Source organism: Haliotis rubra, unplaced genomic scaffold, assembly GCF_003918875.1.
Source record: "Haliotis rubra isolate DU_JTF1 unplaced genomic scaffold, ASM391887v1 Scf70, whole genome shotgun sequence".
In the NCBI taxonomy this organism is placed as follows: Eukaryota; Metazoa; Mollusca; class Gastropoda; order Lepetellida; family Haliotidae; genus Haliotis; species Haliotis rubra.
In genome coordinates this window covers 1,891,538-1,917,545 of record NW_025767413.1, presented here as the reverse complement: position 1 = coordinate 1,917,545, position 26,008 = coordinate 1,891,538, and the positions used below count along the sequence as shown (strand labels likewise).

Below are 26,008 nucleotides of genomic sequence, written 5' to 3'. Positions count from 1 at the left end.
ACCACACACCTGAATACACAAAACCTCAAGAAGTAGAAATGTTAGCTGAATGTAAACTTTCCATCCACCTGTTTTCCCACTGCAGTCTGAATTTCATACCTACTTGATCCTTGTTCATTTCATGATAGACATGAGTAGTGTGTACATACAGTCTCTGAATGGCCAAGGGAGCTACTGTTTACTACTGTTATCACATGTTCTTCAGTCTCTGAATGGCCAAGGGAGCTACTGTTTACTACTGTTATATGTGTTCTTCAGTCTCTGAATGGCCAAGGGAGCTACTGTTTACTACTGTTATACGTGTTCTTCAGTCTCTGAATGGCCAAGGGAGCTACTGTTTACTACTGTTATCTCTGAATGGCCAAGGGAGCTACTGTTACACGTGTTCTTCAGTCTCTGAATGGCCAAGGGAGCTACTGTTTACTACTGTTCTTCAGTCTCCTGAATGGCCAAGTGTTTACTTCAGTTCTTCAGTCTCTGAATGGCCAGGGAGCTACTGTTTACTACTGTTATACGTGTTCTTCAGTCTCTGAATGGCCAAGGGAGCTACTGTTTACTACTGTTATAAGTGTTCTTCAGTCTCTGAATGGCCAAGGGAGCTACTGTTTACTACTGTTATACATGTTCTTCAGTCTCTGAATGGCCAAGGGGCTACTGTTTACTACTGTTATACGTGTTCTTCAGTCTCTGAATGGCCAAGGGAGCTACTGTTTACTACTGTTATAATGTGTTCTTCAGTCTCTGAATGGCCAAGGAGCTACTGTTTACTACTGTTACTGTTATACGTGTTCTTCAGTCTCTGAATGGCCAAGGGAGCTACTGTTTACTACTGTTATATCTCGTGTTCTTCAGTCTCTGAATGGCCAAGGGAGCTACTGTTTACTACTGTTATACTGTTTACACGTGTTCTTCAGTCTCTGAATGGCCAAGGGAGCTACTGTTACACTACTGTTATACTGTTTACTACGTGTTCTTCAGTCTCTGAATGGCCAAGGGAGCTACTGTTTACTACTGTTATACATGTTCTTCAGTCTCTGAATGGCCAAAGGAGGTACTATTTGCTACTGTTATACATGTTCTTCAGTCTCTGAATGGCCAAGGGAGCTACTGTTACACGTGTTCTTCAGTCTCTGAATGGCCAAGGGAGCTACTGTTTACTACTGTTATACGTGTTCTTCAGTCTCTGAATGGCCAAGGGAGCTACTGTTTGCTACTGTTATACGTGTTCTTCAGTCTCTGAATGGCCAAGGGAGCTACTGTTACACGTGTTCTTCAGTCTCTGAATGGCCAAGGGAGCTACTGTTACACTGTTTACTACTGTTACACGTGTTCTTCAGTCTCTGAATGGCCAAGGGAGCTACTGTTTACTACTGTTATACGTGTTCTTCAGTCTCTGAATGGCCAAGGGAGCTACTGTTACGTGTTCTTCAGTCTCTGAATGGCCAAGAGAGCTACTGTTACACGTGTTCTTCAGTCTCTGAATGGCCAAGAGAGCTACTGTTACACGTGTTCTTCAGTCTCTGAATGGCCAAGGGAGCTACTGTTACACGTGTTCTTCAGTCTCTGAATGGCCAAGAGAGCTACTGTTACACGTGTTCTTCAGTCTCTGAATGGCCAAGAGAGCTACTGTTTACACGTGTTCTTCAGTCTCTGAATGGCCAAGGGAGCTACTGTTACACGTGTTCTTCAGTCTCTGAATGGCCAAGGAGCTACTGTTACTGTTACGTGTTCTTCAGTCTCTGAATCAGTCTCTGAATGGTCTCTGAATGGCCAAGGGAGCTACTGTTACACATGTTCTTCAGTCTCTGAATGGCCAAGAGAGCTACTGTTACACGTGTTCTTCAGTCTCTGAATTCTGTCAGTCTTCAGTCTCTGAATGGCCAAGAGCTAGCTACTGAATGGCCAAGAGAGCTACTACTGTTACTACTGTAATACTTGTTCTCACTCACCTTTCTTTCCATCATCCCCTGGCTTGACCTCTCCACTAGTTGGTGCCTTTGTTGTGCCAGTCTGGGGATTAAAGGACTCATGTCAAACAAGATAGAGGCATTTTTTCACACCCTCAAACAAATATCTAACTCAGCATGTTGAAAATGTAAATATTCACTTGGTTGGATCGATCTCTTTACAGGGTGTCCTGACATTATTCAGTTTACCCATCAGTCAGACAGCTTAACAACAACAAACCATATGGCTGATTGTACAGAAAAGCCCCTAATAGTAATAGTTATTTTTAATGGTTTGGTCCCACAGTTTATGATAGACAAATAAAGAGAATATTGATTCCTTTATCTCTTATTTTACGTTCAAAATATGATATAGCAAACTTTATATGAAAAATCTATAAAAAACCAACAAATTCCTTAAAAAAGAAATTCAATTTTTTCACATTAAGTAGGATAATACTTACTGATGAGTCAGTGTGATCTTCGGAGGTCTTTTTATCTGAAACACATTACATCACTATAAAATATCCTTTCAAGCACCACAATAGAATCATGTTTTGTATGACACTTACAACTGTATCTTGGCCATCTTACTGATTGTAGCTACAGAGTAAGGCAGCCTTCCACCCACGAGGTGACCACCCTATCTATTACACCATGCTGATGTAAACAAGGGAGACTCATTCAAGGTAAGCCAGAACATAAAGCTCACAAGATCTTACAGCAGGCTGTTAGTGACTCAGACTGCACCTTTAGTTACACATATATCAAAATGAAGACTGGTTTTAAAAAATCTTGCTTCAGATCTTAGTCAAACATGAAGTTCCTATCAATCTACAAAATGTTTTCCATGGCTTCAAAATTGGCAGCAAATCACAACTGTCACTGCTTACCATGGGTTGCATAAAAAGCTTAACCTTCTAACTGGATCCAAATCTGTATGCATTAGAATAGCAAAGTTAAACTAGATGTGTAGTTTTGGACAGCGATGAAAAGCAAGATATTTTGTGACTAACTTTTCTCTAATTAGAACACATACATATTTATATTCTGCAATTACTAACACAAAATGGCACACATAAATGCTTAAAAGATAAAGGACTGTTACATATCACCTAGATTTAGTTTATATCCTTATATATCATACCTCCACAGTCTGAGTAAGGATGGAATGATAGAAGGGGAATAACTCTCCCAGTTCTCAATTACAACACTTCATTAACCTGTATCATAGATCTTGATGTAAACAAGATTGTATTTGCTGCAATGGAACCAATTATTTCCTTTAAACAGAAATATAAGAAACATAATAAAAATATCACAAACAAAACATTATTATGTTTAACTTGGAAGGATTTCAAAATTACATATTCTTAAACCTGTGAAGATCCGGGGTAGAATAGGTCTTCAGCAATCCATGCTTGCCACAAAAGGCAACTATGCTTGTCGTCGTAAGAGGCGACTTACGGTATCGGGTGGTCAGGCTCGCTGACTTGGTTGACACATGTCATCAGTTCCCAATTGCGTATATCAATGCTCATGCTGTTGATCACTGGATTGTCTGGTCCAGACTCGATTATTTACAGACCGCTGCCATATAGCTGGAATATTGCTGAGTGTGGCGTAAAACTAAACTCACACACAAATTCTTAAGTATTTTTTTCCAAAAAAATAAGCAAATTGTATTTATAGGTAGTGATGGTTATTTGTCAGTAACATTCTATGTGCCATCTGTGCAATCAGGACAATTTTGGGTACAAGACAACAACCTGTAAATAATTGAAAATGGACATCCAATCCATCAACTGATATTGGTAGGCAGTAAATAATTCAGCCCTACCCGTAAAATCAACAGTAAAGAGCCATATATGGAACACAGCTTCTATTCTTTAATCTGCTCTCATAATTTTTCCAAGGCTTCTTTGTTTTTCAAACCTGAATAACATTGCAGGGTAGAGAGCTATCTATTTTCAGTAGCTAATCCAGCTTTGTTTCATTTCAATCCAACTTAGTATGCTGATATTACACATTATTCAGTATTTCATAGTTGTATTACACTAAACTTCCATGACTAATTTTTACAAAAATATTTTTAGGTCATTTTACACCAGCATTAAAATTCATCAGTATCCTCATTGAGCACTTCCTATTGCAAAAATGGAGGAAGTCTCAGGTGCCTACACTAAGGCTTGTTGTATTCTGACCCAGGGATTCACATGGAGTCCTGTATTTGAGGGTCCCTGGGACTCATACTCTTAATTTTCAGGGGTCCTGGACAACAAGATTGGGGTCCCAGACACTTAAATATTATTATTAATACTGTCATCGTATTGTGTATCGTGATCCTCACATTAATTGTTACAGTAGTTAAATTGCAAATAATACCACAACCCAGCTATTAGCAAACTCTGTGATAACTTATTGTCACTTGATAGGAATTTTTACAAAAAGTATTTGGACTTTTTCTGAGTCCCTGTGGATGCGCTAATAAATTTGGTTGCATCAATTGCCAAATTTTATGAGTATAGGACGCAGGAATTCGCGTCCTGTAAATCCCTGCTGACGAAAGCAATAGTCTGATGTACTAACAATACTGTATCTCTGTCCCCACAATATGCTTTACATTATGCTCGTAGGCATCAAATCAGAATCAGAAAAGTGCATATTAGGACACAGTTCTTGAGCATGTTGTTTGTTAGCCTGTTTGTTGCTTATGGCTGCACTCAACAATGTTCCAGCTATGTGAAAGCAGCCTGTAAATATTTGAGTGTCGACTAGACAATCCAGGGGCAGATACTGTCAGCAGAGATCTACATTCTTACACGATCTACATTCTTACACCATCTACATTCTTACACCATCTACATTCTTACACCATCTGCATTCTTACACGATCGACATTCTTATACGATCTACATTCTACACCATCTACATTCTACACCATCTACATTCTACACGATCTACATTCTACACCATCTACATTCTTACACCATCTACATTCTTACACGATCTACATTCTTACACCATCTACATTCTTACACCATCTACATTCTTACACCATCTACATTCTTACACGATCTACATTCTTACACGATCTACATTCTACACCATCTACATTCTTACACCATCTACATTCTTACACGATCTACATTCTTACACCATCTACATTCTTACACCATCTACATTCTTACACAGTCTACATTCTTACACCATCTACATTCTTACACCATCTACATTCTTACACCATCTACATTCTTACACCATCTACATTCTTACACGATCTACATTCTTACACCATCTACATTCTTACACGACCGACATTCTTATACGATCTACATTCTATACCATCTACATTCTACACCATCTACATTCTACACCATCTACATTCTACACCATCTACATTCTTAAACCATCTACATTCTTACACGATCTACATTCTACACCATCTACATTCTTACACCATCTACATTCTTACACCATCTACATTCTTAAACCATCTACATTCTTACACCATCTACATTCTTACACCATCTACATTCTACACCATCTACATTCTTACACCATCTACATTCTTACACCATCTACATTCTTACACCATCTACATTCTTACACAGTCTACATTCTTAAACCATCTACATGATCTACATTCTACACGATCTACATTCTTACACAGTCTACATTCTTACACCATCTACATGATCTACATTCTTACACCATCTACATTCTTACACATCTACATTCTTACACCATCTACATTCTACACCATCTACATTCTTAAACCATCTACATGATCTACATTCTACACGATCTACATTCTTACACAGTCTACATTCTTACACCATCTACATGATCTACATTCTACACCATCTACATTCTTACACCATCTACATTCTTACACATTTACACAAAATCAAGCAAGTCACCTGATCACTTGTAACACACAATCCAAACACATATATTTTGTTTAACAACTACTTCAATACTTCCCTGTAAATGGTACTGGTAAATTTGATTTTACTCCACTTTAAGCAATATTCCAGCAATATCACGGCACTGGACACCAAAACTGGGCGTCACACATTGTACAAATGTAAAAAATCGACGACGAGTCAATGAGTGATTGATAGTTTCTTGTTTATTGCTGCACCCGGCACTATTCAAGCTGTATGAAAGCAATCTGTAATGGACCAGACAATCCAGTGATCAACAGCATGAACATCGATCTACACAATTGGGAACCAATGACATGTGTCAACCAAGTCAGCAAGCCTGATCCCGTCAGTCACCTCTTACGACAAGCCGGGGTTGCTGGAGACCAATTCTAATCTGGACCTTCACAGGTACCGGATTTGTGAGAGTACAGCAAGACATGAACAAAAAGGAAATGATCGTGATTTTACGTAACAGATTCGGATCATTCATTCGGTCAGGTATTGACAGAAATCAGCTTTTTCAGAGTTCGTTCTAAATATCCATGCATAGCACACGGAACATATCTCGATGATGAAATGATTTATTAAATATTACACCACCATGTAACATAAAATGTCGGGTCAATGAGTGATGAGTGCTTTAACCACTAGACTAGACTAACCACCCAACCCTTATGACTAACAAACAAGGTTACCTTTGGTTTCAAGGACCAGGTCCGCCTTCACACAGTTGGAGTTCTCATCCCGATGGTAGTCCTGCTCACACTTACACAGCCCCATACGAGACTTGGAGCCCTCTCGCAGGACACACACCTCATGCTCATGCTTACATTCTCCCAAGATCCCAAACTCACACGTTGTTGGCTGAGTCAGTGGTGGTGACGTTGTGCTGCTGCTGCTGCTGCTGCTGCTGGTGTACTCTGAGGAAAGAAGATGATAATATTTGATACTTCAGTCTGCTGTGAGTGAGCTTTTGATTCCTCTTTCCACAATACTTGTTCAATATCAAGGCAGGGCACACTTAAGTTGGCTTCATGGGTACATTGTACCTTTGCGGGGCATCAAACCCTGTTATTCTGTGTGACAAGCAAAGTGTTTAACACTGGTCTACCTCAACTTCCTACAAACTGCCTGATCATTCTTTCTAATAGGGTCTATATGCCATGCTATATGATATAAGACATGCTACAACATTTTAATCAAAAACTCAACATCATAACAGCAAAGACATCAATACTTCAAAATTGGTGTTTGGTTTATCACTGACTGACTGACTGAGTTTGGTTTTACGCTGCTTTTAGCAATATTCCAGCAACATCACGGCGGGGGACACCAGAAATGGGCTTCACACATTGTACCCATGTGGGGATTCGAACCTGGGTCTTCGGCGTGACGAGCCAACGCTTTAACCACTAGGCTACCCCACCGCCCCTTTGGTTTATGAAGAAATATGGCGCAGTGCTTTCAATCGTCAGTACATGTGTTGTCTTTCTAACTTGATCTCATCTTACCAATAATAAACAATATAACTAACATACAAAAAGATCAGACAGGAATATGTGTCTGTCATGAATAATGGCTGTAGGTCCCATCAAATATGGCTTGAGATAAATAATCAAGTTCACAAAGGGCAGATAATTCTTCATCTTTGATAGGCTGTTCTCTAAAGCCCAAGGACCTATTAACTCAGTCCTCACCGGATTCAGCAATATTATATGAATGAGACAGTCTGGATATAATCAAGTCAGGATCAGAGAATCCTGGACCCAGAGTCCCACAGCAGACTAACCCGAAAGTCTCCAGTAAATCACCTAGTTTCTGCTAGGGAGGACAAAATGATATGGATTCCCCAGATTTATCTGCTGTTTCTCTTTCAAGCAGAATTAATTAGTTTTCATCAATCCAAGGTCAACTCGTTCTCTGACCTTATTACAGTTTTATAACTGGTTGTTTAGTTTAAATCAAAATGAAGAAATCTATCGAGAAATTCGATTGGACAATATGTAGTTAAGACATAAAAAAATTGATACTGACAAGCATCAGATCGACAAAAATCAGCAGACCATCCCTTTAATGTAATCTCTATTGTTTATTAATTCCTAACACTTGTCACAGGTGCAATAACTGCAGGAAACAAATAAAACTGCAGCAAGTCTCTAAGCTTCCATCCCAGTAAGCAATATCAGGGGCTTGTAACTCGGATCATAGCAGATTGATCTGGCCATGTCAGCAATTTGTGCCAAAGAGAAACTTAGAAACAAAAATTACTGATTCTAAATTTTGTTCATCTGAGATATATCATGAAAACATTTCAGGCTCCTAAATGCCCAGTTATTTTCTTGCAACAAGTTTTTAAATCTCATAAAAGTGAACAGTTCATGTATTTGTGAATTGTAGTCCCTCACAACTGGACCCACATTAAAGAATGGAATTACACAGTAGTAGGTAGGAACTAGTTCCTTGTCTTTGCAACCAAAACTGCTTGCAAAGATTGGACTACTCAGAAGGACAATAGGGCTAAATATTGTTCAAGGTTTTGTTTTACATATACATTATAAGGAAACAATTATTTCATTATTTTAGACAGCACATCAATAAATATGATAAAGGTACTGAGATAGGTTTAGTAACTATAAGCTAACAAAATGTTTCATATTTTATATAATTCATTTGTGTGATGTAGAACGTTATTGCTGTCATGCTTATGTAATTCATGTAAAGTGATCCTTGTGATACACACAAACCTGAACTTCCACTCTAAAATCAAGACTGCCAATCACAAATAAGCAAGAATGTATATAAGGGGCATAACTCTGCATCACTTTAATGTAGGCCACTCAGTTAGAAGTGTAATTCAATAAGGATCTCAGCAATATACATCCATCATGTCTACAGTGTTTTATTCATGATCAACAAAACATGTAAGACAGAAAGATCCATAAAGAAACTATATTTGTTTACATTTATTTGTAATGTAAAAGAAATTAAAAAAATATTTTTTTAAATATTTCAATTAAAACGGATGAACAAAGGATTCACATTACACAGGGGCACTTTTTGTCCAGATTACTCCTACTGATATTTTTATAAGTCACTTGTAGTGCCTGGAGAAAACCCCAAAGGACAGACATCAGGAATAACACAATCACAAGAATGATCATGGTGTTGGAAGAAAAGTGCACTGCTATGCTCTTCAAGGCTGAAATGGGAACATTTTTGTTTGAAGTTATCAGTATTTTCTCAAATTCATGTAATATTCTGAATATTTTGCTCATGGCTCAAAATCAGCAATGAGATATGGGCCAGTTTCTAAGATCATTGTGAACCTCTAATGGAACAATGTAGCAGCAAATTAAGCATTGAAGAGAGGAAAAACAGGACAGCTGAATACACGATATGCTTTTGTTATGGCTCGAGATGTTGTGACAGTTTAGATGACATTTCACTGACATGTTAACAAACTGTTTCTAAAAAAGAATCTTTGACAAATACGATCAGGACAAGATACAGGTGTACAACCTGGTTTAAAGAATATTTCTTTTCAAAAAGTACATGAAATGTTTAAAAGCTTTTAAATCTCTTCATACCACATAATCACCGGAGTTCAATTCCAGTGTATTTTAAGTGGTACCTGTTATTGGAATACTGTGAAAATCCTGAAAAGTGATAACACCACATTTCAAAATTTGTTTCTTAAAGGCACTACATCACATCACAACACAGACTGAATGACATCAGCTTCAATAGATCAATTTTTCTACAAAACCATTGGACAAAATGCACTATGTCATACCGCGCTTCTCTAAAAATAAACAATGCATTTGTCTCAATAATACTATCAGCCCTCAGGGAAGCTACCATATAATTTATCGGGCCCCCCAAAATTATGCATTTAGAATACAATATCGAATTAAAAAGTTTGAATGAATTAATGCAACGTTGCATTAAATCGACACTCACGCCCTCTACTGGCCGAACATTATTTCAAGCAAACCCCATAGAGTTATGTCCCTTGGAGCATTCTTTACAAATATCCTATGCACAACCTGTGATTGAAACCAGTTCAGCAAACACCGACAATACCGCATGTGACAGTGTTCAGATGTACGGAGCAACTGTTTACATTCAATATATGGCAAGTGTTCCCTGTTGGGAAGCTGTTCGCCTCGAAGTTTCAATTATCGATTTCAGGGAAGTTGTAAGTTATAATAAGTCTTTTATTGCATCAATAGGAAGTAAGTGCATAAGCCCCAATATATGTAATATAGGCCAAAATATTGTCGAAAATGTGTGACATTGTGCCTTTAAAACCCAGTAGTATACAATTTTCTTGAAAAGTCAGATGTTGCACCTTTAACAACAGCTATGCATACTGCCCATCTGAACACCTCCATTAGCATATGATGGGGTCTCTAACTGACAAAAACACTTCAAAAGCCAGGCATATCAGCCAAATTGGAAACATTCAAGAAACACTGACAGATGGGATCGTTGGTTATAAATCAGCCCGATTCTACATGTTCCAGTTCAGCACAAAGACTGCTGGAGTTGTGCATCAGGGTCGGACAACAGGTCTTATTGATTATGAGATGAGATCTGGAGTGTACTAGAGCCCCATTGATCAGCAGAGACATCAGGTGGTTATTGAAAAATCTTTTCTGACACATATGGGATTTCTTCTTGTTTTTCTTCACAAAATAACTGGGTCGACATAAACAAACTTGTTTTCAGGAGAAACATTCTTATTTTCATGTCATTTCAAATATAATGAAAATCAATAAACTTCTGAAATATTAGACGTTCAAATGGATTTGTGGGAATCCCCATTTGGGACAGTTTTTACATTTCACACAGACCATGTTTACTGGCACTGAAGCAAATCAAACAAAGTTTCTCATATTGTCACAAATATATCATTCTACACTGAATATTGTTTTTTTATGTCATTACATCCATTTCTATACACATGTTTAACCTTTTATCTCGAATCTGAAACCAAAGGGCAGGTAACTCTAATTTGCCAAAGCAAAAGCACAATGGCAACACTGACTGACTGAGTTTGGTTTTACGCCGCTTTTAGCAATATTCCAGCAACACCACGGCGGGGGACACCAGAAATGGGCTTCACACATTGTACCCATGTGGGGATTCGAACCCGGGTCTTCGGCGTGACGAGCCAACGCTTTAACCACTAGGCTACCCCACTGCCCACAATGGCAACAATCTCTACAGCTACTTATATGATTTCAATAAAAAAAAAATATTCCAACTAGAGAAATTTGCATCATGTCATAATATCAGGGTAAACCAAAATTCAGAAACACAAACCTTTATGTTTCGGCCTTAGGGAACACTGAACATATTGACTTTAGGCAAATAGCATGTCTAGGAGTAAATCCTGTACCAGTCAACGTTTTCTCCGCATGCACTCAAGACTACATAAATGACATGAAAACTCCCATAAAGCATCAGAGGTCTTGGTTTACTATAATTTCAAGTTATTGTCATGAAAACTATAAACAATATTGTTGAAATGCTAACAGTGATCAGTTAGAACTGATACAAGGAAGACATGTAGTACCCAATGGTTGTAAACGAGTAATAAATATGGCAAGGGCTGAGATACAAAAACAACCAACTATTTGCCTTAGCAAGACATATAATTGAATGTTGATAACAGTTTTAAATCAGATTGAATATACTTTCACTTTTTATAGATGATGCCTACATATAACTATATGTTTGTTTGAAAATATTTTTACAGAAAATGTTTTTATCAGCAGGTACGAAAATACATAAATCTGAAAATCTTGTTTTATTTTCTCTGCTGTTTGTAAATCAGTGAACAAAATTGCTAGAATTTTACCCTTTTATTGAATTTTCTGAGGCTTTTACTGTTTGGACGGCTCCTTACTGCTAGCCTATGAAAGTGTGTGGGTCAAGGACAACTGACATGAGAATAAGTGGCTACATGACTAGAATGTAAATCTTGCACAGTGGAGCTAGGGTGGACACTTGACATTTGGAATGCATGAACACAGATGAAGAAAGCTGGAGGTACACGAGAAGGAATGCAGTCTATAATTCAGCCTTCTCTGAATCTCCTCCATCATCACGCTCCAGGCGACCAGCACTTTCAATAACCAGAGATTTATCTAGGATTGCAAACTAAGAGCCTGTGGTCGGTATAATGGGAAAATGCTTTATTTTCTCCCAATACTGCATTCAGTCTAATCGTGTAGCACAAAGTATAGAGGCCCTTCCCTCTTTATCGTGTTAATGATTCTGCTACCAGTAAAATACATCTCAGTCATGCAACATACAACAGTTGATTATTATGATAATTTATAATTCCACGATTCAACTATGGAATTTTTATATCATGAATTGTATCTTACAAATGCTGTAAAAAGCATTTAAAGCAAAACAAAGGACTTTGCAAATTTAGGCACTGTACACAGCCCATGTCTAGTAAAATGTCTACCAGTCAATAAATCTATCTGACAATATTCACAGTTTAACACATAAATCTACTGAAAATTATGCCAAATAACAAGTTCCTGTTGTAGATACAAAGAGCTTGGGCACAGATTATTCAGAATATCAGGCTCAAAACACATCCAGATAACCATTAACAAGGCAAAACACATCATTAATCCCACTACACTGTCCCACGTTAAGCAGCACTACAATTAATGTTGATCCCAACTACTACAGACGTGGCAGGCTATCAGCATGTCCATCTGAGCAGAGGTGAATAATGTGTCTAACTCCACTAATGCAATGTGAAAACAGTGGGTGCTCTAAGGACAATGAACTGGTGGCACAGAACGGTAATTTAGCACTATTCAGGCGTTCCAATAGCACAAGCTATCAATAGCCATATCTCGGTGCTTCACATCAACTGCCATGGCATAAAAGTTGTTATACACTAGCAAATATTAAACAAGTGAAGTGTAACTTGTAATACTGTTAGACATTAAAGCCATGTGACTTCAACAGCTTCATAAACGGTCATCACACATGGGCCATTGCTCATAACATCAATCACTGGATCATCCCATCCAGATATGATTATTTGCTTGCTGTGCTTATAGCTGGAGTGAATGAGTAAGTTTAGTTTTACGCCGCATTCAGCAATATTACAGCTATAATTCCAGTCTGTAAATAATTGAGTCTGGACCAGACAATCCAGTGATCAACAGCATGAGCATCTAGCGCAATTGGGAACCGATGACATGTGTCAACCAAGTCAGCCAGCCCGACCACCCGATCCTGTTAGTCGCCTCTTACGACAAGCATGGGTTACTGAAGATCAATTTTCTAACCCGGACCTTCACGGGTCCTTATAGCTGGAATAATGCTATGTATAGCATAAACAACAAACAAATCGTTCATCGTTTCTTTACCAAACAGTGTTTTAGAACATAAAATTTCTGTTACAATTATCAGGAGTTATGATTGCCAAACTCTGTCATTGTCAGGAGATTCAGTTTTACACCCTGAAGCCCCGACCAAATGACTGTTTGATGCAATCTGACACTTACTGAATCCCACAGAGAACGCACAGCATCAGATCTCCTGCAACTAAACACACTGTAAAAATATCAGTTTCAAGCATTAAATCGATTTTGTGCATGCTGATTCAACACTTCTAAGCAATTCGTTAATAGAAACTGCAAGTTTAATGTGTCTTCCTTCTATATATATAACATGTAAAAGAATACTTTTAACAGAGTGGTCAGTTTTAATATGAATATCAATCTCATGAAGCTCTAAAATCTATTTCAGAGTGCCAATTTTAACTTGCTGGAGTTAACTACATGGTATAACGGTGCGAGCACCATGATTACCCTGGAAATTACCAAGGCTCATCCATGGGTATTCACTTCTGATTTGCTGGACAAATTTGTGGCTAAAATCTGGCAGGAGTAGTGATGGCTAAATTAAGGGCTATCGATATAGATCACAGAGATTGATAATTGTTAACTGAATATTAATCGATTATCGCTAAATATCGAAGAAGTAACTCTGTTAAAAAATGTGAACAAGTTTGAAAGAAATCAACATATTTCACATCACCGGTGGGTAGTGGCATATTTATTCATGGATACTGTATTTCCTCTAATAAGCGCCAGGCCTCTAATAGACGCCGCGGGTAAAGCTGCAGTGAGCAGTTTAAGAAATAAGCCCCGGGCCTCCAATAAGCACTGGGTCTCTAATAAGTGCGGGTGCGTTTTTATAAATGTATTCTCCCTTGATCCAAAAATAGATTTATTAAGGAATGGTCCCTTTAGTTATAGCTTCCTGTCCTCCACATGGCACGGGTTGATGGATATTATGCAATAAGTGCCAGGCCTCTAATAAGTGCCAGGTCTGGAAATCCGTTGAAAAAATATGCGCCCGGGGGCTTATTAGAGGATATATGGTAACTAACCAAACAGCGTCCTGAACATAAGTTAGAAGCAGCCTATGAAACAGGCCTCAGTAAACTTTGTGTATTGTGTCAGTAGACTAAAACTACATATATTTCATCATATATGTTTATGTATTATATTATCGATGCCATAATATTCATATCGATAATCATTAATAACTCTTCCCATTAACGATATTGCTGATTATCAATGTATTCAGCCAGGTTTACTGATGTATAACATGGTTCTACAGCAACACATGTGTATTTGACACCGTGAAAAGTCCATAAATATATGCTGAAAATATCAACTGCATTGATTTAGCATGTTGTATAGTACTGGTTGACCTTCAGTTAAAATAAAATGCTGTTTAGTAAATAATGTATCACACTACTGGTGAATAAACAGGTGAAAAAAAAAATTCAAGAAAATGTGAGTTTTCATGGTAAAACATTAGACGTAATGGTTCAAAGTTTCACTTGCTTCTCCTGTTGTGCTAAGCATTTGGTATCACCTGATTAATTCACCATCAACTATATTCCAGCTATGGATGAATAATTAAGTCTGGGAGACAAACCAGTGACTGAAAGCATGAGCACTGACCCGTGTCACGCAGGCATGATGATACACAATCAGCCTGATCATAGCGCCGGCATACCTAGTGCCATTTAGGCAGCTCTTATGACAAGGAGATATATTAGGTACTAGGGAGCTTTTTCCTCATACAGATCCCATTCAGGCTTTCGACATTTCTGTTAAAAAAAATTCCCCGATTTTTCAAGTGAGTGTGAGTAAAAGAGTTTAGTTTTTACGCCGCACTCAGCAATATTCCAGCTATATGGTGGCGGTCTGTAAATAATCGCGTCTGGACCAGACAATCCAGTGATCAACAGCATGAGCATCGATGTGCACAATGGGGAACCGATGACATGTGTCAACCAAGTCAGCGAACCTGACCACCCGATCCCGTTAGTCGCCTCTTACGGCAAGCATAGATTACTGAAGGCTTATTCTAACCTGGACCTTCATGGGTGATTTTTCAAGACAAATATTGCTTTTTCCAGACACAACAATGTATGTCCAAGGGTATTTTGATACCTTTAAACATATATTACTGTGTTTGAAATAAAACAATACCTTAATATGGCCTCCCATCACTAGCTGTCCATTCACACCTCTTTATGATAATATGACATAATAAAAATGAAATATCAAGTGTACCATTTTTTCTTTTACTCTTTAACTATCTTTAGATACACATGTTGATGGCTGCCATAGCCCTTGTTGTACTGTTAAGATATACAGTTTTGTTAGATAAAAAAACCCAAGATTATTCCATGATTTCATCCAATTTATTTTCAAATTCCATGATTTTTCCAAGATTGGAAAATGGAATGTGAAATTTCCAAGTTTTCCAGGTCTTGTGGGAACCCTGCCGTTGGCTACACATTTTTGGAAGTCTTGGAATCCCTCTGTTGAAACTTAGGGGTAGTGGGGTAGCCTAATGATTAAAGCATTAAACACCTAAAGATTAAAGACCCAGGTTTGATCCCAACATGGATACCATGTGAGAAACCCACTTTCTGGTGTTCCCCACTATGGTATTGATGGAATATTGCTAAAAGCAGTATAAAACCACACTCACTCACTGACTCTCCTGAAATGTAAGTTAATTGAGATAAATTGCAGTTTCAATTAGATATGCAAATTATTCGAAGTTTGAGACAGGTGTACTTCATATTCGTACTAATGAAGGTTTCCTGTGAAGACCTGATATATAGCTTCTCCATCATGGGCCATGATTAGGTTCTAATCAATATCTGTGTCCAAATACAACAACTCCCTGGGGAGTCATTGATAGACTACATCCCTTCACCATGGCTGTTGCAAGACGAGATCCAGGGGTCAAAATGGCACCTGAGTCTTGTATTTCAGTATTACAAATGAACAGTGTTCTCTGTCAGCAAGGTTAGTAGAGGTGGATATCAATATAGATCACAAAGATCGACAGTCAGTAACTGAATTACAATATCAAGTGATTTTCGATAAATATTGCAGAAGTAAACTTGAGGAAAATGCGGACACTTCTGAATGAAATCAACATTTTTCACATCACTGGTGAGTGGAACATATTTAGGCTAACTAACAAAACACCATAAAGGATCTAGCCTTGCATATTGTCTAAGTAAATTCAAACGTTATTTCATCACAAAAGTCTAAGTACCATATTATCCATGACACAATTTTCAAATAGATAACCTTGATAATTCTTCCCCTAGACGTTATTTCGATTATTGATCTTATTAGCCAGTCGTCCTGGTTTGTTTGTAACTGTTACAGTTTAAGAAGCAAGCTGGACGTGGAAAGACATCATTCCTGCTAACTTAAAAAATCTAATTGAAAACTATTTACTTTTCCAATTATTTTCTCGTTGACAAACATCTCAGAAGGGACACTAGGGGTGAATTTTTTTTGAACCAATCTCCTTGAAACAGTTGCATATACAATTGACTATTTTCAATTTGTTCCAAATAAATTTCTAACTGATATTTCTTGCATTATTTCTTGTTCTGCACAGACTTCATGTGAATCATACTGACTCATAGGGAAGATGTGTTAACATTAATAATGCTTTCATTTACATTTTAGGAATGTGTTATTTAGAGTGAGCTGGGATGACGCCACTTTGACCATTATTTTCAGTTACATAATGGTGTGTCAGCATAATTTGGAAGGTAAGTGATGCAGGAATCAGACATTTACCACTGTCGTAGGACCCACAAGCACACCAATGGTGCTGAGAAACCTGGAAACAGTCAACCAGATGTGGACCCACATTCATAGCTTCCTTGCATGCCCAAGAGGCGTAATTCTGCAAGGTGATTTACAGAACCTACGTTAGACTAACAAGTCTGTGAAATGATCACATTTTACAGAACAAAACGTTCATAATAAAAAAAAGTACAAGATAATAAAAGGAGCTTTGAGACTTCTTCATTTTCCTGTGGAAATCTAGACTTGCCACATTATCTAGACTTGCATGGGCTTTCTTGGATATGTTTGTTTCAGGGTCTGTATGACAGACTAAACCTACGACAACTTTGCCATTCATGCCCCCATCTTGTGAGTGAGTCAGTCTTAGTTTATTGCTGCTTTTAGCAATATTCCAGCAATATCACGGTGGGGGACACCAGAAATGGGTTTCATGTATTGTACCCATGTGGGGAATTGAACCTGGGTCTTCAGAGTGACGAAGGAATGCTTTAACCACTAGGCTACTCCACCACCCCTAAAGTGGAAGTGATACTACAATAGTCAACATTTATTAAGGAAAACTATCTCCTTTGAATGAGGACAGTTGATTGGAAGACTTTACTTAAAATGACTCTGGCAACCTGACTGACTGACTGACTGAGTTTGGTTTTACGCCGCTTTTTAGCAATATTCCAGCAACATCACGGCAGGGGACACCAGAAATGGGCTTCACACATTGTGCCCATGTGGGGATTCGAACCCGGGTCTTTGGCGTGACAAGCCAACGCTTTAACCACTAGGCTACCCCACCGCCCCTGGCAAATTGAAAGTGCATAGGTAGTTGTAGATTATTCTGTAATTCATTTACCGGTGACCATGACATAAAAGCCCATTCAGTCACTCAAACACATGTTTCCTCCATCACCAACCCATTATACGATAAAACTGATGTTGTAATAGACATGTAATATAGAGGTAACATAGATCTAATTTAGACAAAATACACGTGACCATGCCATAAAAGCCCATTAACGAACTCAAATACCACATGCTTTCTGCCTATACTTGATCCCACCCATGATAAAAGAGACATATTTTCAAAGATGAAGCTTCAGTACATGAGCAAGTAGTGGATGATAGGAGACACATACATGGTACAAAACAGCAGCAGAGCGTCAGTCCCACATGTTTGACAACTGTTATGAATCAATACTCTCTATATTTGTGTAACCCTTTAGAGGCTGGGAAGTTAACAGATCTGCCATGAGAACCAGCCTTGTGTAAGCTCTACCAGGCTGCAGTGTTTACACACTTTACACATTAACTATTATGGTTATTACCTGTAGCTAGTACTTCAGGCAAACTATCTCATCAACAGACTAGGATGACATTATTCATGGGCTCATTGATGAGTCTCTTTCTTCAACATTCAACATCAGGACATCTATTTGTTCCTGAAATATGGCCTATTTCCCAACATCAAGTTTACAGCGCTGACCGTAGGTCTGGAGAACATTACAGGATCAGGGAACATTAAACAGATTTCAAAGATCATCAAACTTGTCATAAGATTACTGCATTAGTTTGCCCATCTGTCATGGCATGTGACATTAGTTTGCCCCTCTGTCACTGAATGTAACATAAGTTTGCCCCTGCCACTGCATGTAACATTAGTTTGCCCCTCTGTCACTGAATGTAACATTAGTTTGCCCCTCTGTCACTGCATGTAACATTAGTTTGCCCCTCTGTCACTGCATGTAACATTAGTTTGCCCCTCTGTCACTGAATGTAACATTAGTTTGCCCCTGTCACTGCATGTAACATTAGTTTACCCCTGTCACTGCATGTAACATTAGTTTGCCCCTGTCACTGCATGTAACATTAGTTTGCCTCTGTCACTGCATGTAACATTAGTTTGCCCCTGTCACTGCATGTAACATTAGTTTGCCCCTCTGTCACTGCATGTAACATTAGTTTGCCTCTCTGTCACTGCATGTAACATTAGTTTGCCCCTCTGTCACTGAATGTAACATTAGTTTGCCCCTGTCACTGCATGTAACATTAGTTTGCCCCTGTCACTGCATGTAACATTAGTTTGCCTCTGTCACTGCATGTAACATTAGTTTGCCTCTGTCACTGCATGTAACATTAGTTTGCCCTCTGTCACTGCATGTAACATTAGTTTGCCCCTCTGTCACTGCATGTAACATTAGTTTGCCCATCTGTCACTGCATGTAACATTAGTTTGCCTCTCTGTCACTGAATGTAACATTAGTTTGCCCCTGTCACTGAATGTAACATTAGTTTGCCCCTCTGTCACTGAATGTAACATTAGTTTGCCCCTGTCACTGCATGTAACATTAGTTTGCCTCTGTCACTGCATGTAACATTAGTTTGCCCCTCTGTCACTGCATGTAACATTAGTTTGCCCCTGTCACTGCATGTAACATTAGTTTGCCCCTGTCACTGCATGTAACATTAGTTTGCCTCTGTCACTGCATGTAACATTAGTTTGCCTCTCTGTCACTGAATGTAACATTAGTTTGCCCCTGTCACTGCATGTAACATTAGTTTGCCTCTGTCACTGCATGTAACATTAGTTTGCCCCCTGTCACTGCATGTAACATTAGTTTGCCTCTGTCACTGCATGTAACATTAGTTTGCCCCTCTGTCACTGCATGTGTAACATTAGTTTGCCTCTGTCACTGCATGTAACATTAGTTTGCCCTCTGTCACTGCATGTAACATTAGTTTGCCCTGTCACTGCACTTCATGTAACATTAGTTTGCCTCTCTGTCACTGCATGTATGTATTAGTTTGCCCCTCTGTCACTGCATGTAACATTAGTTTGCCTCTCTGTCACTGCATGTAACATTAGTTTGCCTCTCTGTCACTGCATGTAACATTAGTTTGCCCCTCTGTCACTGAATGTAACATTAGTTTGCCCCTGTCACTGCATGTAACATTAGTTTGCCCCTCTGTCACTGCATGTAACATTAGTTTGCCCTCTGTCACTGAATGTAACATTAGTTTGCCCTCTCTGTCACTGCATGTAACATTAGTTTGCCCTCTGTCACTGCATGTAACATTAGTTTGCCCCTGTCACTGCATGTAACATTAGTTTGCCCATTAGTTTGCCCTCTGTCACTGCATGTAACATTAGTTTGCCCTCTGTCACTGCATGTAACATTAGTTTGCCTCTGTCACTGCATGTAACATTAGTTTGCCTCTCTGTCACTGCATGTAACATTAGTTTGCCTCTCTGTCACTGCATGTAACATTAGTTTGCCTCTCTGTCACTGCATGTAACATTAGTTTGCCTCTGTCACTGCATGTAACATTAGTTTGCCTCTCTGTCACTGCATGTAACATTAGTTTGCCTCTCTGTCACTGCATGTAACATTAGTTTGCCTCTCTGTCACTGCATGTAACATTAGTTTGCCTGTCACTGCATGTAACATTAGTTTGCCTCTCTGTCACTGCATGTAACATTAGTTTGCCTCCGTCACTGTCACTGCATGTAACATTAGTTTGCTCCCTGTCACTGCATGTAACATTAGTTTGCTCCCTGTCACTGAATGTAACATTAGTTTGCCTCTCTGTCACTGCATGTAACATTAGTTTGCTCCCTGTCACTGCATGCAACATTAGTTTGCCCCTCTGTCACTGAATGTAACATTAGTTTGCCTCTCTGTCACTGCATGTAACATTAGTTTGCCCCTCTGTCACTGAATGCAACATTAGTTTGCCCTCTGTCACTGCATGTAACATTAGTTTGCCCCTCTGTCACTGCATGTAACATTAGTTTGCCCCTCTGTCACTGAATGTAACATTAGTTTGCCTCTCTGTCACTGCATGTAACATTAGTTTGCCTCTCTGTCACTGAATGTAACATTAGTTTGCCTCTCTGTCACTGCATGTAACATTAGTTTGCTCCCTGTCACTGCATGTAACATTAGTTTGCCCTCTGTCACTGAATGTAACATTAGTTTGCCTCTCTGTCACTGCATGTAACATTAGTTTGCCCCTGTCACTGCATGTAACATTAGTTTGCCCCTCTGTCACTGAATGTAACATTAGTTTGCCTCTCTGTCACTGCATGTAACATTAGTTTGCTCCCTGTCACTGCATGCAACATTAGTTTGCCTCTGTTACTGCAGAATATATGAAAGAACTCCTTCTACTTCTTTCAGAGTACCTCTGCATCAATTGTGTTGCCAAGTTTAAACGGTTAGATAATTTAAGACGCGAAAGTGAGTAGTGATGGGTACGCTCAACTTCCCAGCGTAGGCACCTGACTGGATAAAAAGCCAGCCAAGGGAGGTAATAAAATCATCGCCCCAAGCCAGGGATGCATCCAGGGTATAGTGGAGAGTGATCGTAACGTATACCCTGGAGATTATCGAGGATGACTTGCACCAGGTGCAACCTAAGATAAAAACCTAGTTTCATAAGCCAAATTCCAGTTGCAATGTAGTGTGTTAAAACGTCAGAGGTTTTGGTGCACATAAACATATTTCCGTGACGTAGTACCCATGAAATAATAGCAACACAGATACGCAGATGATCCCTGTTTACAAGAGCTGACATAGCCGAGAAGTGTCTATAAATGGCAATGTTTCGGTGCCATAGCTATTCAAAGTTTAGAAGAAAAATGAACTGACATACTTAGATTTGTTATTGATTTATTTCTCAAAAATTGACTTGCACATGGTGCACTTTTGACTAATAACTAGGTTGCACTTTGTGATATTGAGTTGCACCGGTGCAAGTAACAAAGCACTAAATCGAGCCCTGAAATGGGTTTGCCAATCTGTCAGCACTATAAGTAAAATGGGTCTGTCAGCACTACATTGCCTCATAGACATCATTGTTTCATAGAGGCTTGCATCATCCTATTTCATGAATGACCTGCCCAAGGGACCCCACCTTTCACCAACATGTAATACTTACAAACTTTATTATTCAAGACAAGCATGGTAAGTAATTATGCACCATGTAACAAAATCTTCTGACATTTCCATAGAAATCAATTAGCCAGGAGAACTTTGAAAATAGATCTGACACTTGTGAGACTCGGGGTCAGTGTTAAACCAAACCTCAAAACCCATGCCACCATTTGAAGGATTTGACTGTTAATTACATTAGACAAATGCTGCCCAGCTTCTTTATCTGAGAGCCCAGCATCCCCATGAGGACAAGCATTGCATGCACTAACAGAAATGATAGTACATGCAAAGCAATCTACATGACTTTCCTCTCCACACTTTCCTTTCAAATCTTTGGCTTCAATGTTTCTGATGCGTCAATTTTCACACAAACTTCTTTAGTGTTGATGTAATAGCTGCATTCTTTTATGTTAAACGCCTAAATATATGCATGATATGGGAGATGGATAATTGGTTTGTAAACGCTATTTACATACCAACAATATCAAATGAATGGATTAACAATAACTGCACAGAGAGACAGCTGAATTGTTTTGGTAAGTTCCTGTCAACAGTATGCCATAGGATTCTATCTGAAAAACAAGCCTTGCGTAAGAACTGGTATAAGCTTTCTGACTTCCAATTCTATATTTCAGAGTCGATATATGATTCTCACTTGATAACGATACAAGAACCTGTATCGAAACGTCGTGCTCTAGAATAAAAGAAGTTGTCATCCATATATCATGTATATACTTGTTCTATTCGATATACGTTATCTATACTTTATCATGTTATGGTACCTTGTACAGTACAACCAGAAATTATTGAGAATTTAAAGATTGTAAATTTTTAATTTTTTTCACTCATTACTCACATATTAAATGTCAATATTCGCAGAACATTACTCCAGATTCAAAGACAGGTGAACAGTTAGTATTTTGTCAAGTAACCGTGGGCAGCAATGCAGGCTTCAATGCGGTGGGGCATACTACTGATCAAAGAAGTTAGAAAGTCGTGGTCCATGCTGTCCCAATATCGGACCACCTCTTCTTTCATTTCAGCAATATTTGTCAGATTTTTCTTATTGACACTTTCCTTCATAAGTCCCCAAACATTTTCTATTGGATTTAGGTCAGGGCTATAGCTTGGCCAATAATAATGTCATATTTTGGGTCCAAAACCAGGCCTGTGAATGCTTTGAACGATGTTTTGGGTCGTTGTCCTGCTGGAAAATCCAAACATTTCCATAGAACACGTGAGCAGATGGAAGTAAATGTCCCTCGAGAATATCTCTGTACCACTCACTGTTCATATTCCCTTCAAATACACAGAGGGGCGTTGTCCCTAACACAGATATGCCACCCCACACGTTAAATTTCGGACTGTACTTTGGGCGCTGATACAAAGGTTTTTCAGTTTGTTTGGTCCAGAATTTCAGTGTATTAGGAAACAGCCACACAGAACTTTCATCTGAGAAAATCACATTGGCCCAGTTAAAATTTCTATGCTGTAAGCACCAGTTCAACCTTTGCTCCTTTTGTTCAGGTTTCATGATCGGTGATGGAATTCCTCGACTTTTCTGCCAACCCATTGCATGCAGCTCAGTTCTAATTGTCTCCTTACAGACAGCCACAGTTCCTCTATCAATCATATCCAGCCTTAAGTTTTCTAAACTCCTTCGTTTGTTTTTAGAAACAAGAATACCAAGCTGCCTCCTGTCACCGACAGTCAATTTTCTGGGCCTCCCTGGTGCTCAATGCCATATCAATTTGCAATATTTTTCAAAACACGATAAACAGTGGACAAAGGGATGCCTGTTCTACTTGAAATCACTTTAGCTGATCTGATGTCCTTGTTATAATACTCTAAAATCAACTTCCTCTTCTCTAAATCATCCATACGGAGGATCACTGAAAATGTCGTCTGCTAGCAAGTAAACAAAGGGGGATAACTCTTTACAAACTAATGAAAAAGGATTAACGGAGTTGTCTCTCTTGAATGAAACCAAGCACTTGATAGCTGGTCAAGGTTGTTTATACTAGAAATCAAATTAAACATATTCCTAAAATTCTCAATAATTTCTGGTCATACTATACTTTGATTTTTTATTGCCTTAACTGCAACCGACCTTATTCATTGTCACGTTACCAGTCACAAGGTAACAGCTTGTGTGCACGGTCTGCCTCAAATTCCATTCATCAATATCAAAAACTTTCCTACCATATTGAATCTCTTCACACAGACTTGTAGTCTGTCTCACAGTCCCTGAACTGCATTATTCTCCATTCTGCCCAGCCCTTTCTGCAATACTAAAGCCCTGGATAAAACACGTCTAGATTTTCTCAGGTTTTCTGAATCTCCCATCTCACTTGGGTTCATTTTCAGTTTAAAAGGAATTATTTGTTTGTCTCAGAATTACATATATTCAGAGAATAAGCATTTGTCGAGCAGACTTGCTGAAAGTGTTAAGTGTCATCATTTAGTCTAGTCTGATTAATGTATTATTAGCCACTATGCATGTTGGGCTTTCCCTTTTGTTTGATCATCAACTCATATTCTCTTGCACTGTTTTGTGTACAAATGCCCTATTTTAGAATTTGTTTCTTAACATCAATAAAAATTCAAGTAAAGACAAACTGAAACAAATAATGTTTTTCATATTTCTTATACATGTTTAATAGCAAAAATAAAACTTTATCAAAATGTTTAAAGCTTTGCGTAATTTTGAACACAATCTTCAACCATTATTCATTTGTTTGATTAAAGAGTAGATAAAGCTCTTGGGACCAATACTGTGAAATCAAGGCAGATCAGGTTACCAGAACCATGACATTATCTCCATTATCAAAAACCAAAATGAACACACCACCAAATATGACCCAAGGGAAAGCCAGTGTACATGTATCTCTGTTGGTTCTACAAGATCAGAAATCTCGATTAGGCTTCATGTGTTCATGTTTTACATGTTGTAATTGTATGAACACTTGATTAGGGACTGTTAAACTGTGGTAAGGACATGTGGGCAGAGATTACTCAACAGCTGCAGGCTCCTCCTTTAGTTTGTGTGGTTAGTTTCTAGCCATGCTGCTAACATTCCAGCTATATGATGGGGGCTTGTAGATTTTAAACGTCGGTCAGGTAAACCAGTGACTTATTTTATGAGCAACAATCCATGCAGGGTTGGAAATAACTTTAAAATTGATAGTGTACTCCGGTACAGTGGCACATGTAAAGTCACTTGCCCTGATAATCACACCAACCGTTTTCTTGCTGATTTTTTAAATAAACAACATAATTAACATTGGAAAGTCAACTGGACACCAGTACAGTGTGATTTACAAATTTGCTTGCCCGACAGTAAAAAACACTGGACTCGGACGTCAGGCAATGGGTTATTTCCACCCCTGCCATGTTGTCAAGGTTTGACGACATGCAATCAGCTACGTCAACAAGCCAGAGCACCCTTCCATAATGTCACCTTTGGGTGAGTGAGTTTAGTTTACACCGCTTTTAGCAATATCCTAGCAATATTCACGATGGGGGACACCAGAATGGGCTTCACACACTGTACCCATGTGAGGAATCACACCCCTGTCTTCAGCGTGACGAACAAATGTCTTAACCACTAGGCTACCCCAACGCCCCTATGTCACCTTTAGCAATAAACGTAGGTTGCTGGGACCTATTATCCTACCAGGAATAGCCAGGGGTCTTGGAGCATTTACTTTGTGTGACTTTCTTGTTCTGCCTTGCATCATGAAAGTACTATTATTTACACATTGACCACTATCAGCAAAAAATATGGGGGCAAGGATTTCTAATATTTGCAGCTGTTGTATCTACATTTCACAAATCTTCCATATTTCTCTCCCCTGATTCTCAATATCCCTCCCCAGGAATGTGTAATTCGTTGTGGCTCTTCTCACAGACTGATCCTTAGAACCTGTCATGTCATGCAGTGTCTACCCCCTGATTTTCACAGACCCTACCCCTGAACTTGTCATGGGATGTGTGACTCTCCCCTGATT

At 38.7% G+C, this 26,008-nt stretch overlaps 1 protein-coding gene across 1 annotated transcript in view; it reads right to left on the bottom strand.

Moving 5' to 3' along the window:
• LOC124258751 (dyslexia-associated protein KIAA0319-like protein) overlaps positions 1 to 26,008 on the bottom strand; it is a 104,777-nt gene that overhangs the window by 60,510 nt on the left and 18,259 nt on the right. The window contains exons 4-6 of the mRNA XM_046692833.1: positions 6,574 to 6,798; positions 2,411 to 2,445; positions 1,950 to 2,010 (exon numbers count right to left, since the gene is read on the bottom strand). Of these exons, the coding sequence (XP_046548789.1) occupies positions 1,950 to 2,010; positions 2,411 to 2,445; positions 6,574 to 6,798 (321 nt within the window). The remainder of the gene's footprint in view (positions 1 to 1,949; positions 2,011 to 2,410; positions 2,446 to 6,573; positions 6,799 to 26,008) is intronic.